The following is a 14,180-nucleotide window of genomic DNA, read 5'->3' on the forward strand; positions in this document are numbered from 1 at the left end:
GACCCCGCTGTGTGCACCAGACCCTCCTGCCTTTGAAGAAAATCCCCTCACAGCTTCCTCCCACCCCAAAAAGGTCCTGCACTGGCATGGCATGTCCCACAGAGGGACACCGTTGCGATTCCCCTACACCATTTTACACCCGGACGGTCTTTGAACAGAACGTTTAGGTCACATGTAAGAAACTCAGCCTTACGCTGAAAACATTTAAGATCTTTTTAAAAAAAAGTTTATTTTCCACAAGTAAGAGCAATAGGAAAAATTAAATTGTTTTCCACATATTGTTTTCTTGAAACAGAGTCTACAAGGACATATTCAGCACCAAAACTAAAAAAAAAAAAAAAAAAAAAAAAAAATACAAACAGCCATAGAATATAATCTATAAAGCAAACATTTAATATTGCACTTTGTTTCTCTAATGTTTGGATTTTACTTACTTTTCCTAATTCAGATCAGAATTCTATATAAAATACTGGGCTACAACTGTGAACCTCATGTTTTGTAATGCTGAGAATTGACCAATACTTGTGGAAGAGTAATGCCTCTGAACAACTAAGAAAAGAATTTAAACGGAAAAAATTTATTTGATAAAAGTTATAGGATTTTTCACTCCGATCACAAAGGCTGTGATGCCATGTCAATTACTACAATATTGGTCAATCCTGCCTCGTATGCAATTCTCCGTTGTATTGTGATAAGTACTTTAATGCTATGTATATCAGCAATTGTTCCCTATTCTGTGTTAACACAACAAAAAAGGAAAAAAAAGTAAAACCACCAAATGCCCTTTTATGCCAACGATCCCCTCAGCTTTTAGTTGTTTTTTTTTTTTTTTTTTTTTTTTTTTTTTCTGGTTGGAGAGGGTAGAGGGAAGGGACATTCACAAAATTGGCCTAATAACATAAGACATCACCACCCAATTTCCTTCTTGTCCAGTATTCATGCTCAAAGCCCACGCCTTGTAACTGAATCACTTAAAACGCGACTCATTTGTATTTTATCACCCTGTCAGCATTTGTGAAACATGAATTATCTTTCATGTTCTCATAAAGGCCACTTATGGAAAAGCCTATTTTCTTGTACGTGTGAAGCCTTAAAAAGAAGGCAGTTTTTTTAAGAACAACCATCACACAGCAACACCAGCCTTCCTCTCCCCCTTCCTTCCAAGCTGTTTTATTGCACAAGGAGATAGACACATGATGCGTTAGGCCTCAATTTGTTTAAGTAGTCAATACCAGAAGCGTGTCCCTTTGTCAACTGCCTGCGCTACGAGTTCTGAAAAGGGAAGTCGGCTTGTATGAATCTCTAGCATCTAAGTGCTGGTATTTGCGTTAGCAGATCTCACGGCTCCACTGCACTCTTTTCTTCCTTGGGGCGCACTCAGGGGCGAGTGCTCTGCCTGTGTCATTTCTCATGTTCTGAACGAATGCATGCTGGAATCTGCTGTTTTCCGTTTTAAAGCTCTTGAGAGTTACATAGCAGATGCAATCTTTGAAGCAATCCTCAACTAATACCCAAGTATGGCTGGTAACACTGATCTTCTTTCCCCGCTTTAGTTATACTTCTACTCTATTTTTACAGTATCATAAACCCTGAAGATAATACAAAGTGCACAAACTGAGCTCTTAGCATAGTCCAAGCTTTTCCTGCAGTTGAAATATACTTTCTACTAGAGCCTCATTATATATAGAATTTTTGGTGATTAGGTAACTATGTATAAAAATAAATTTACTTTCCCTTCCCATCCCTACTAGTTGAAGTATCTCTCTGCCTATGGATCCTGGACAGCATTTGCCTATTTCCTTTTAAAAGTCATTCGAGGCTGAGCTGGTGTCTACGGGTGCTGCTTTCACTTGTGCCTTTATTTTTTTAAAGCTTCACAACTTGAACATCTTTTTCATAATGTAGAAAGAAAAGGGAATGAGGGTGGCTTTTGTAACTTTTGTGTATGTCCCTATTGCAGATCCCCCTCTCAAATAAAGAACAAAAACAAAACACAAACACAAAACAAAGAAGTAATTCAACAGTGCAATGTAACAAAACAAATAGCATTCCAACAGTTTGGCAAGTGATGAGTTCACCTGAGATTAAGTGATTTTTTAGGCAGTCTGTAACAAAATGCTGCTTTGCGATAATAGTAGAAAGGCAACAAATTCTTAAAAGAAATCAAGAAGGAATATAATCTCAACAAAGTCTATTAGTTTCCTTCTGGTATCTCTCCATCCCCAAACCCTATAATATCCCCATTTCTGTTGCTTATCTACTACAGTAGGCTGCAAAACATACAGCAAGAAGGATTGGCTTGAAGGCATTTGATGTTTGTAAATAAATCCACAACAGGATCCAAGCTGAAGAGGTGATACATGACCAGCCTACTAGGACAATTCTGAGCATGTGCATATGCAGGTAAAGTCCAGGCTACATTAAATTAGAAAAGAAAAAGTCAGTGCATTTGTTGAAGTCTGCTGCTGTTTTTCTTTTTTTTTTTTTTTTGTCAAAGCTTTCTTTTGCTCCTTGTTGTGCAGACCACAAACAAGTAAGAGGGGGGTAACAACAGTGCGGCATAAATGAGAAAAAGCTGTAGTGACACTGAACCGCACAACGTAAGCAATGAGCATGTGCAAATTTTTCAAAATCCTAAGAGAAAGCCATCCCTCTCTTACAATGTGGTTTGAGTGTTTTGACACACATGACTGTAGGTTAGTAAGGCTGCTCCTAGTATGTGCCAGTATTTAAAGGGGAGGGGGGGGAAGCTCAGGTCTTCAAGCATGTGGAGCAGTCCTACAATGTTATTGTAGGCTTCAAAGCATAATCACAGGTTGTTTTCATTTATTCACCATACAGGCAAGAGCAAAACCACTTCCTTCGAAAGCGTCTCCACTATGATTCTTTGACCTTCAACATGGCAGGTACGATTCAAAACCCAAGTCACGTCAGCTTTTTATGGATTCCTTCAACGAGAGGGGCAAGATGGTCTGTCATCTGTGGGCTGATCTGGGTTTGGATCAATCTGAACGACACAAGGAGAAAAAAATTATAACCCGGGTTATTTTAGAGAGAACTGGCAGAAATGAAAGTTCCCAAGGTTAATAAAGATCAATGTACAACATTATTCCCTTATCCAAAGTTACTGAAATAATTTGAACTAACACTATAAAAAAAAAACTTTGAATGACAAATTAATAAGCAGTACTACTAGAGCAGAAGATTCTAAACTACAGTCTGACAGCAAGTTTATGGAAAATCATGAGAAAATCTCAGCTTTAGTAGCACAGATCTTTTGTATTATTTATTGTTGACTAAAAAGAGGGTATGTATGACTTGCACCACTAAAATAAAGTGATTTAAAAATACTGAATTGATTTGAGAAGATTACTTCAGACTAGACAGAATTATCAGTAGTAGGTCATCCTACTTTTAATTTAGAAGTATTTAATCCTCAACCTATGAAGGTGTTTTTTTTTTTGTCTTTACACCTTAACACTTTCCTTTCTGCACAGAAGGAAGAAGAGATACAACCTCACTTACAACTCTGATAATGGATGGCAAGAGCTACCCAAGTGCACACTTCTAGACAACATTCTAGTGGTTAATTTTATACTGCCAGTTTAAGGGAAAAAGCAAGCTGCATTCTCAACCTTTAAGTACCTAAAATGAAAAGCATCCAAGTGCTGCATTCTGTAGTTAAGCTGCAGCACAATTGTCAGAGAAGCCTCCAGCACACAAATGAAGTGGCCCTTTCTGCCCACTCAGTAGCAGGCTGGTGTTTCAAGAGGCAAAGGAATCGGGGCGGGGGGAATGGTGCATCATGCTACATACTGCTGTTTTCTTAAAAAGTGAGTGAATTCAGGCAAGCTTTAGCCGAAGGACAGTACTTTTTCTTTTGTCCTATACTACTGTTTTTACCTGGAAAATACCACCATAGGAAGCTTTTAAAGTTTTATCGCAGTCAAGCTTTTCTTTTTATCACAGTGGCTTTTCCAGAACTAAAATGCAACTGCTGAAGAAATGCCTGTCTAAGAATACCTTTGTTCCTTTTCTACATGAAGCTTCTGAAATCATACACAGACAGAGCCACATGTGTGTGTACACATGTAAAAACAGTTCCTGTTATTCCAAACAACACTCAGGAAATTTCTAAAAATCATTAGAATTGTACAGTAAAGAGCATGAGAGGCAAGCCAAGACACTTGACAAGGCACCTTTCAAATTTAAGGTTGCACAAGTCATTAAAAAAAATTGTGGGTAACCCATGCTGTGAAGCAGGCATGGAAGCGTCTTGACACAATTCATCTGCATCTTGATTTAAAAAGGAAAATAAAAAAGAAGTTATCTTATTGCTGCTTCTTGGCTAAAAACATTTTAGTGTGTTTTCCTGATTTTATTAAGAAAACACTTCCTGCATGTATTCCACAACACAGAGTTCAGAAAAAGAGTGAATTAATCCCCATATTGTGTTTTGTCTGAGGTACCTACTTCTGAATAGAGGGGTGGAGGCAGAAAACGGAACTCCTGGATGTATGCAAATAACGGTCCTTGCAGAGCTCTCTCGAAGTCATCACAAGCAGCTAAGGGTGCAAGGCTGGACTGTCTTTGCTCCTCCGTGACCACTTCTGCATAGCTAGGAGGTGCTGCAGGGAAAAGGTACACGCAGTTCGAACAACAGTTCTTATGCATGTCAAAATATATAACATGATAAATATTAAACTTTTGTCATTGTAAGATGCACCAGCAGGTAGATAAATCAACTTAAAAAGTTGTTCAACATGAAAGGAAGAGTAAGAAACGGCCATTTTATTTTACTCTAAAACTATACTCAAGTTAAAGAACAGATTAGTGCCTCCTTACTGTGGCTTAATTATTCCCTTAGGATTTAAAACGCACCCTGAATGTTCCATTTCTGTATAGGAAGGCACTGCAGTTCTTTGGACTCTATAAATTTAAGACTGAGAGTTGCACATGGAAGAGGGATGTTTTTTAGGTACGTGAGAACACAGGGAAGGAGCTTCTCTTTCAATAAGCGATTTGCTACTGAAAACAGAAGCATCTTCTCACACACCAGCTTTGTTAGCTAAGTCTGAGACACAATGGAATCAGGCACTTTCACTTACAGCAGGATTTCACTGCTTTTTCTTGAGAGAAAGGCTAGGAGGACAGCAACTCTGTCCTTCCACAGAGCACAAGCAGGTGTCAAGGAAACATCCACAAGGGATTTCCTGTAGTCTGTATTATGAAAGGATATAATTTGGGTCTGCTAGGACAACAGCAACAAACAAAGCAGATGAAATTCAAAGCAACAGAGTAGCAAATTGATTGGGATTTGTATTGTCAAGTTACCTTCTGGTCTTTCCGGCAGTGTCAGCCCAAGCCAATTCATGTTCATGCTACACTGGCTGCTCACACTTGATGTTCTGCTACCAAATGGGTGTAGAGGAATGGTACCAATGACCAGTGGTAAGTTAAGGAATAAATCCATGGCTCCTGGAATATCGACATAGACCTGAAGAGAGGAAAAAAGGGAGAGGTGTATGATTAAAATGTAGATTTGTATGATCATTTGCAATTATTACATGAAGTTCTCTTTCCATAGAACTTTTTATGAGGCCCTTGTTCCTAATGGTCAGTTGTAGAGCCCACATCCCTGTGGAGACAAGCTCCCCACACTAAAAGCAGGTCAGGATTCTTAACACGAGCGCACGCATGGGAAACCCATCTAATTGTGACTCACTTGTTTAGCGAATGCACCACAGTTTAAGGAATTACAAGATTTATGTCAAATTACTATTAAAACCAAAAATTTTGTTGGGATACTAATATTTTATGTATTGTGGTACGTATTTTGCAACTGGTACCGAGTGGCTTGTTAGCCATGTGTAAGGAGTGATAGAAACTGAACACACTCAAGGGAAGTAGACCCCACCCAACGTACCATCAGTGAATACTCCACACGGATTATACTACAGTCGAGGATTGAAGGGGAAACAGGTGGAATCTTCAACACTTTGCCGTTCCAGGTTTCTGTTTTGCCAGATGACAAGGATTCTCCACGCAGGTTGGCAACAAGCTGTTTGACTTCCTTCATTTTCCCCTTGGCATAGAATGCCTGTGTTTGGTAAATGGCTGCCTTTGGCACCACCATACGGGAAGAGCAGTTCTCAATCTCAGCAAAAATCTGAATTGATTCACCTGAAACAAAACAGAATTTCACATCCTTTTTATTCACAGGCTTTAGCAAATTACCACTTTCTGCACATTATTTTAATGCACTGGTGGGTTCTGCTACCACTGCATTACACATTTAAAAGCATCTACTGATGTTAACAGTGGTAGGCTTATAAAATAGCATTAGCTAATTTAGAAAAAAAGAAGTGCACAAGTCTAACAAAAGTGTCCTTCAGCAATCTGGGGACACAACTAGCAACTTAGTTAACAATACACTGGGAAGATTGCTGAATGCAGACCGAAATGGTAAGATCAGTTTTAATATTTTGTTTTCATGGAAGTTTAAAAAGGAAAGGAAAAACATTTCCTCTAATTACTTTTGTTACGTACCTGGGGTGTAGCCCTTCCTTTCAATTTTGGCACTTAAGGATATTGGGCCTGAGGTACAAAACCAACAACAGAGAGTCTTTTCTTTTGTGCCTGCTTGGGGTGACTGCAAGAAAAGAACAACATTGCCCGTTTAATTAAATAGTTACACCAATCTCCATGTATTCTAATCTACAAGAAAAGTAATTTTCGTAATGTACTTAGTATTACCCATGTTGATAAACAAAGACAGTTTCATTTGTATGAAAAAAGCTCAAGCAATTTAAATGGCACTAGGCAGGCAAACAGTATGTCCTAATCCCATTTCTCATTAACACTGTTTCTTCTGCCAGCCTCCATACTACTGTCACACTTGAAAACAATTTATATACGTAAAATAAATACAGTATAACTTAAAAGGCTTCATAGCCTACATATACCAACATACTGTTGGCAAAGCTTTTCATTGGAACATCTTCTGACTTTCCATTACGCTGTTATTTCAGAAACAATAACTAAAGTACTGTAACCTTGACTACTGCTATTTCCTCTGTTTCTGAACGATCCCGTATCATCTGTAATGAACAGACTTTGTTATTTTACACAGCATCAGGATTTCGGACTTGATCCAAAGCCCATTAAAGTCAAACGGGAGTCTTGATTTTAATGGAGTTTGTGCAAGGCCGGTGTTCCTCTTCAAGTCTGATTTTTCATCCCCACACACAAGAAACCTATTTCAATGGACTTTGTTTTTTGTTTTGTTTTTTTTCTCTCTTCCCCTCCCATAGATTAGTTTGAGAAAAGGGGGGGTAAAAAGGAATTTTAAGCCAGATTGATTTAATTGCCTCATTGAAAGCGGTTTTGATATTGAAATGATTTTAATGAAATGACATTTCAGAAAAAGATCATACAGAATTGTGATAATTTCTCCCCATTGGTAGAAAAGCATCCATATGGAAATTATCAATTATGCACGCCAGTACATTTTTCACTTTGCATTTTTAAGTTAGCAGTCTCTCTCTAAAACGTTCTTTGAAGTTACACCGTTCCTTGCATGTATTATTCTTTATTTAAAATTTCAGAGGAACAGTTCACAAAAATTTCCTTCTTAATAACAAGTTACAATTTAGTAGTATCAATTTTAAATTGGCAAATGCATTTTACACATCTCAGAAACAAAGCAACTCCAAGTACAGGATAAGTTAGCTTTCAAAATACCAGTAATTAAAGAGTTGCCAAACTGATATAATGCTTAAAAGATCAGCCGTTGTTAAACTAGCAAATAAGTATTAGAGAAAGTTTGATGTTGATATTGTTTCAGTTATTTTACTTCATTATTTTTATGCCAGAAACAAAGAATAATTCTGTCAATTCTTACCAGTAATGAAGGAGTGTTGATATCTATATGTTCAAAGACTGTAAATTCCTTCTTTAATTTTACTGGTAGAAGCCAAGGCCTATGCAATTCGGCTTTCACCCAATAGCGCACACTGCCATGTCTGCCTTCGAATGAGGTAGCAAGTGGTCTGTGCAGGACACAAAGGTCAAAATTGAGTAAAATCTTTCTCACTCTTTGTAGTAATGATATCATCGATCAGATTAGGGATTAGTATGTATAACTGTATTTTAAATGCATTATAATATTTAAGGAAGTGTAACTTATTTGCAAAGTTTCCATATCTGAGAAAAATTCAAGATTAAATATGGGAGAAAAAATCATCTCCAATTCATCCTAATACAGTTTTGCACAGATTTTAAGAATCAATTAATGAATTGCACTAGAGAATGCCAGGAGAGTTCACATGTCCTTTGAACTTAAGAGGCCACTTTCATGTTTAGCATGCCCTTTTAAGGCCACATTAAGACTACCAACTTAAAATTAGCATCAGTATCAACCAATTACTGTTTTGGACATTGTATTTCGTAACTGCAAGTGTATTGTTTGCCCGGCTGGTATCTCAGTGTCTGGTTTACTTTAGTGGTTATGGAACACACAGTAGTGTCTAACTTGTTTCATCTTAAGTAGGGTTAAGTATTTCAATTTTGAGTTCTGAATAGAGGGAGGCTACTGGAAGTGCCTTCTGATTTTCCTCCACCTTGATGAGACCAGCTTAGAACATCATGTAAAATATGCGTGCGTATATATGCATAGGTACACACACACAAAATGGTCAGGGCTACTCTGCTCTGAACTCTTAAGAGAAGTTGTTCATGGGATTTGGAAGAAAAACGATGCGGAAAGCTCTCCAAACTTTTCAGCGTTACCATTTTTCTTCCTGTAACATCATAAAAATGAAAAGACAAAAGAAGTTGGTAATCTACATATCTCCAATTGTCAGTACTTTTGATTAAAACAAAGCATTACGCTATTGAAGCATTTCAGTTTTGATACATTGCAGTATGTAACTTAAATTATTCACAAAGCTTCCCTATCTTCTGCTGGGAATGCCATCCTAGTGCTGAACTAGAATGATTCTTTACCGGTTACAGGCTTAACATTTTTGCCTATCTGGAATTTTCACTTTTCTGATGATCCAGAAGGAGGGTATTTTCTAATTCATATTCAGTATTTCATCCTGTCCCATATCCTTAAGGGCAAATATCAAGAAAGCCCCTGAATGTCTTCCTCCTTCCCACTGTCACTCTGTAATTTGTTTAAAATAAACTTAGAAAATATTCCACGGATAGTACCAAGAAATAGCGAATTGGCAGTGTCAAAATTCAAGCCTTTACACTTTTAGTACCAGCTTTTTTTTTTTTTTTTTTTTTACAGTATTACTAGAAGCTGGTTGCACAGTCATTGTTTCAGGTTGCTTAAACCTGTTTTGACCAATGCTTGCGGTACTTCACTGCCTCTTTAATTTCATGCTAAGTATTTCACATTGATGTATCCTGCTCTTTCTTCCCTTCCAACTCAAGGTAAGGCTAGCATTATGGCTTTCTGTAGTTGAGATTCCAATGGAAGAGTAAATTTCCTCTAAAAATCTCCATAAATACAGGTCTTACCAGTGTTCCAGGAATATGTACTGTAAGCTGCTCGTTTTGAAACTGACCCGCTGAAGTGTTTATCATCTGCAGGTTCTGCTAAAGCCAGCACCCCTAACAAACAGATGGTTTACCAGCTTTAATGAGAAACTGTGCTATTTCATGTAACATTCTGCCATTTTTTTCCAACTTTAATGACTTCACCGCTAGCCTTTTAAAGGAGGAATCTCATTTTTCTCCCCATGCTCTGACCCTCTCTGTTCCTGTATATTAGGTTTCACTGCAACTTGCATCTTAGCTGGTTTCTGTGCTGGGAGCTCCTTTACGTATGAACCTTCTGCTGACGTTATCTACCTTACACTCTTCAGCCTTTGGAGTGGGGAGCAATCTCTATCTTAACACTTCTCTCACTCTCACTTCACTCATCTGTTCTCAGACAAATGGGATGCTGCACAGGAATGTTTCTGGGCTCATCTCCTTATCCATTTGCTCATTTCCATCCAGGCTCTTTGCACAGAGAGCAGCCCGTGCACATATATCCTACTTGAACCAGAACAATCTCCTCTTTTGTTCAGAGGTAGTTAAACTGGTCACATCTATTCCGGCCAGAGCCCAGACAATCTAGCTGGATTCTTATCTCTAGTTCTGCTGGCCTGCACGGCTCCTGCCAGCAGGCTGGGTTAGAAGGCACCTGAGCCGCTCTGCAGGACTCAAACCAGTTCAACACACCCCTCAGCTTGGGAAAAGGGTGAAATACTGTAAGACACTGGATCAGTTACAACTTGGTTGAGTGGGCAGGAGCCGGGCAGCAACATGCTCCCATTTTGTGAAGTGGGAAAGCAACCTCTTCAGTTGAAGGAGATGATGTCCTCTGCGGCAGTACAATTCCTGCCACCATTGAAAAGGTTTCCCCTCCACCCAAAGCGGGCGCGCCTCTGGGCGTTGTGGCGCATTACAGGCAGGCACACTTACGTCTGTGGAAGCTCGAAGCTGAATGCATATTCATGCCTTCCCGAGTGGATTGTGTGAAGGCCTTCCTCGGAGTTGTCATCATCTAGGAGGCAAAAACCCAACATGATAACCCATCGGCAAATGTTTTAGGTTTAGAGCACATTACACAGGCCTCTCTTGTGGAATGCACAAGGGGATCTGAACGCTCACTGCAAGGCTTTAAATAGGGTGTCCCAGGAACCTGGCCTTCTGGATTGGGCTGCAGCACTTGAGGTGCATAAAATGGGCAGGTTTGTGTGAAAGTGGAGACTCGTTTGCTCTAATTCATAACCGTGCCTCTCAACGGGGACACAGCTGTCACTGCTGCCATTTCAAGGTCTGCCTGAAGGATTGGTAGTGGAAACCATGCTTTGGCAATGATTTCCAGTTAAAATTTAAAATGCAAAAGACCTCTTTTGTGGTATTAACTGGTCTTATATGTGGCTTTAAGCTGTTTGCTGTGTAAGACTACACTTTGTGATTCAGGTCCCTCTGCTCTGCTGGCTGGCAAGAGCACCCAAAAATGAAATCATCAAAGAAAGGCTGTGAAAAGGGAGGAGGGTGGTGGTGGAAAAGGCGTCCGAGCACCACCTGGAAAGCACCAGACAAATTCATGGGCACAGAGAAAGAGCAATCTGCCTGGTCAGCACTGTGTGGAGGTAACCCACGGAATCTCGGGAGTTTAACTCAGTCTTGGTTGGAGAGCAAGTATTTGCCAGTTCCAAGAATGCCGACCTTTGCTTGTGGTTATGATTTCTCCTATTGCTTAAAACACCGCCACAAATTTGTGGTTTATTCCGATAGAATTACCACAAAAACCAGAAAAAACGCTGACTCTGTCGCAGCAGAAAGTTGAGAGGGGTGGGGGAAAAAATAAATAATATCCGAGCACCTCCTACACAAAAGGGCCAGAACACCCTCACAGGTACAGCGGGACGGTGTGGGGAAGGCAACTGCTTTAATAGTGAGGAGCTGTAATGGAAGCACACCGGATTTTAAGCTCCCATTGTCCTGTACAGACACGGGTGCTCGTGTTCGGATACCGCGCCACGGCGAAAAACGACGATAAAAAACGGTGAATAAATGAAGCGGGGCAGGAGGAGAGGCAACGCGTGGCACAAACGCCCCTCCAGGCTGCAGAAGGGCCCCGGGGAGGGGGGGAAGGAGGGGGTGGAGGGAAGGGGGGCGGCCGTGCTGCTCGCCCCCCTTCTCATTGTCTCCGCGGCCCGGCCCGGCCCCGCGGCCGCCCTGCCAGCTCAGCAGCCCCGCCGCGCTGTCAGTCAGCGGCCCCGGCTGGAGCAGGAGAGGACCGGCCTAAACCGGCGCGAGCGGATCCCAGCCAGCCGCGCGTATACGTACGGTATACATTACACCGGGGGGCGGGCAGCAGCAGCGGGAGGAGGAGGAGGAGGAGGAGGAAGGCTCCGCCGCGCCCCCCTCACGCCGCCCGCTGCGGGCCGGGCCCCCCTCAGGGCCGCGCGCGGCGACCGTTACCGGGCGGCCGTTGAGGGGGGCCGTTGGTGGGGGGGGGGGGGGGGGGAGGAAAGGGGGGCAAAGGGGGGAAGCGCGAGCCCTGTCAGCACCCCAACCCCCGCCAGCCAATCAGCGGCTGGCATCGCCCTAGCAACAAGGCAACAAACGGCGAGCGGCCAATCAGGCGGCGCGCGGGGGGCGGGGCTCCGGCCGCCAGCTCTGAGGGGAGGCAGTCGGTGGGAGGCGGCGGAGCGGGGCGGGTGCGGGGCTGTGCTGCCCGGCTCATGGCGGAGCCGCCGGCCGCTGTGCCCCGCTCCGTCCACACGCACCGCGAGGTGCCGAGCCGCAGCGGTGGGCGGCTGGGACGGGGCCGCCGCCCCCCCCGCAGGGCGCACGGGGAGCAGCCGCAAGGGACGGGTTGGGGGCTGCTGTGAGGGCTGCCTGAGGTTGGGGGCAGGAGTTGAAAGAAAAGATTTAAAAAAAAAAAAAAAAACAGCACGAAAAGGGGGGTTGATGTGGGTGGCAGGCGTTAAGAATTTAAAATGAGGGGGGAAAAAAGATAAGGGAGGTTGTGGTGTGCTTCTGCACAGCTCCGTGCAGGCTGCAGGAGAAACTTCTGCAAAAGAAGAGCTCGCAGGGAGTAAAAAAAAAAAAAAGCAAAAAAAACAAAAAGCAACAAGCAATAATAAGATAAAAAAAGACAGGTTTCTCCTCAGGAGGAAGGGGAGCAGCAGCCGGCTCGTCCCCGGAGCGGAGCGGAGCCACCGCAGCCGCGCAGCAAGAAAGGGGTGGTGGGGGGGCACCCCAAAAAACAGTGATAATAATAAAAAATAGCAATTAAAGAGGGGTCTGCGGAGCGCCCCCCATTACATAACCGGCTCGGGGACTATTTTCCTGTGCTAGGAATTAAGTCATCGCCACCACCTGACGCGCGCAGCCAATCTCCGCCGCCGAGCGGCAGCAGCAGCAGCAGCAGCAGCAGCACCCCCCCCACCCCCCCCTTCCCTCCCCTTCCCCTCCCCTTCTCGCCAGGACCGGTCCCAAACAGGATTGAACCGCTTCTAACAAAGGGTGGAAACTTCGCAAAAACAACCCCGGAGTGCCCCCCACAAGAGTTTTTTTTTTTTTCTTTTTTTCTTGTCCTCATCCTCAATCAGTCGCACACACACACACACAGACAGGCGGCGGGGATGCTGCGGGGCAGGGCAGGGCAATGCAGGGCGCGGCCGGGGCAGAGCCCCCCCCCCCTCACCTCGCTCCTGTCCGATGAGGACGTCCTTGTGGTTGAAGTACTCGACCTCCTCGGTGTAGTTCTGCGTGTAGGCGGTGTTGGAGCCGGCGTTGCGCGACTCGGTCCAGCGCACCTTGGCGTGGCCCCGCGCGTGGATCTTGAGCGACTTGACGCGGATCTCCCCCGTCACTTCTAGGCTGACCCTTCCTGAGACCGTGTCCCCGCTGGAGTACACGGGGACGTTGCTGTCGTTCAGACAGTCGAAGCTTATCGTCAGGCTCTTCACCTTCCCCAGCACCATGGTGTACGGCGAACGCGTACAGAAATAAAGACGAAAAAAAGAATAAAAATAAAAAAAAACAACACGAGAAGGCGATGCGAGGGAGGCTCCGCCACGCACGGCCGGCGGGCAGGCTCGGCGCCGACCCTACAGCCCCGGCATGGGGCGGGCTGCGGCGGCCCGGCCCGGCCCGGCCCTGCTGCCGGCGCTCGGCAGCGCTCGGGAGCGCTCGGAGCCGCCCGGCTGCGCTGCGCCCTGCTCACAAAGACGGGGCCGCGCCGCCGGCTCCCCGCTATAAGCGCGGCGAGCGGAGCCCGGCCACGCCCCCTCCCGCCGAGGCCACGCCCCCTCCGCTGAGGCCACGCCCCCTCCGCCGAGGCCACGCCCCCTCCAGCCCCGCCGCCGCCGCCGGCTGCGTGTGCGCTGTGTGCGTGCGCCCCCTGCTGGCCGCGGGGTGAGGGTGCAGCGCGCTGCGGGCCGTGTCGCTGCCCACGGGGACCTGCGCGGTCCCAAATTTTGGGAGGGCGCGGGGGTGCGCCCGTGCTCGGGCAAACCTTGCAGGCTGTGAGGGTTTGAGGCTGCCCCGTTTTTCCGCGCGCTGATGTTGGGACGTGCCCGGGGTGGGCAGCTGTGCTGGTCGGCACGAAGGTTGACCCAGTTTTGGAGGCTGATTTTGTTTTCCTGTTAAAAAGCCGC

The 14,180-nt window shown here is 44.3% G+C and overlaps 1 protein-coding gene across 2 annotated transcripts; it reads right to left on the minus strand.

Annotated features, from left to right (window-relative positions):
• Positions 1–808: 808 nt before the first annotated feature.
• ARRDC3 (arrestin domain containing 3) lies at positions 809–13,758 on the minus strand. 2 transcript variants are annotated; one of them, XM_068666143.1, is made up of 8 exons: positions 13,226–13,757; positions 10,483–10,564; positions 7,904–8,051; positions 6,550–6,652; positions 5,927–6,183; positions 5,335–5,497; positions 4,474–4,628; positions 809–3,007 (listed from the first exon to the last, which is right to left on the minus strand). In XM_068666143.1, the coding sequence occupies exons 1-8, from the start codon at positions 13,503–13,505 to the stop codon at positions 2,951–2,953; spliced, it is 1,245 nt and encodes a 414-aa protein (XP_068522244.1). In that variant the 5' UTR covers positions 13,506–13,757; the 3' UTR covers positions 809–2,950. The 2 variants fall into 2 exon arrangements, with proteins under 2 accessions (XP_068522244.1, XP_068522245.1); XM_068666144.1 differs by lacking the exon at positions 809–3,007 and having other exon boundaries at positions 4,485–4,665; positions 13,226–13,758.
• Between the last annotated feature and the right edge of the window lie 422 nt (positions 13,759–14,180).

Source organism: Anas acuta, chromosome Z, assembly GCF_963932015.1.
Source record: "Anas acuta chromosome Z, bAnaAcu1.1, whole genome shotgun sequence".
NCBI classification, from domain to species: Eukaryota; Metazoa; Chordata; class Aves; order Anseriformes; family Anatidae; genus Anas; species Anas acuta.

Bases quoted from the DNA above. Each gene is read 5' to 3' on its own strand.
- ARRDC3 (XM_068666143.1), bottom strand. From the start codon at position 13,505: ATGGTGCTGGGGAAGGTGAAGAGCCTGACGATAAGCTTCGACTGTCTG. The intron at 5,498-5,926 runs GTACGTTGGGTG...TCCTCTCTTCAG, and splicing joins GTGTGGAGTATTCACTGATG to GTCTATGTCGATATTCCAGG. The intron at 4,629-5,334 runs GTAACTTGACAA...TTTTCCCTGCAG, and splicing joins ACTGCCGGAAAGACCAGAAG to CACCTCCTAGCTATGCAGAA.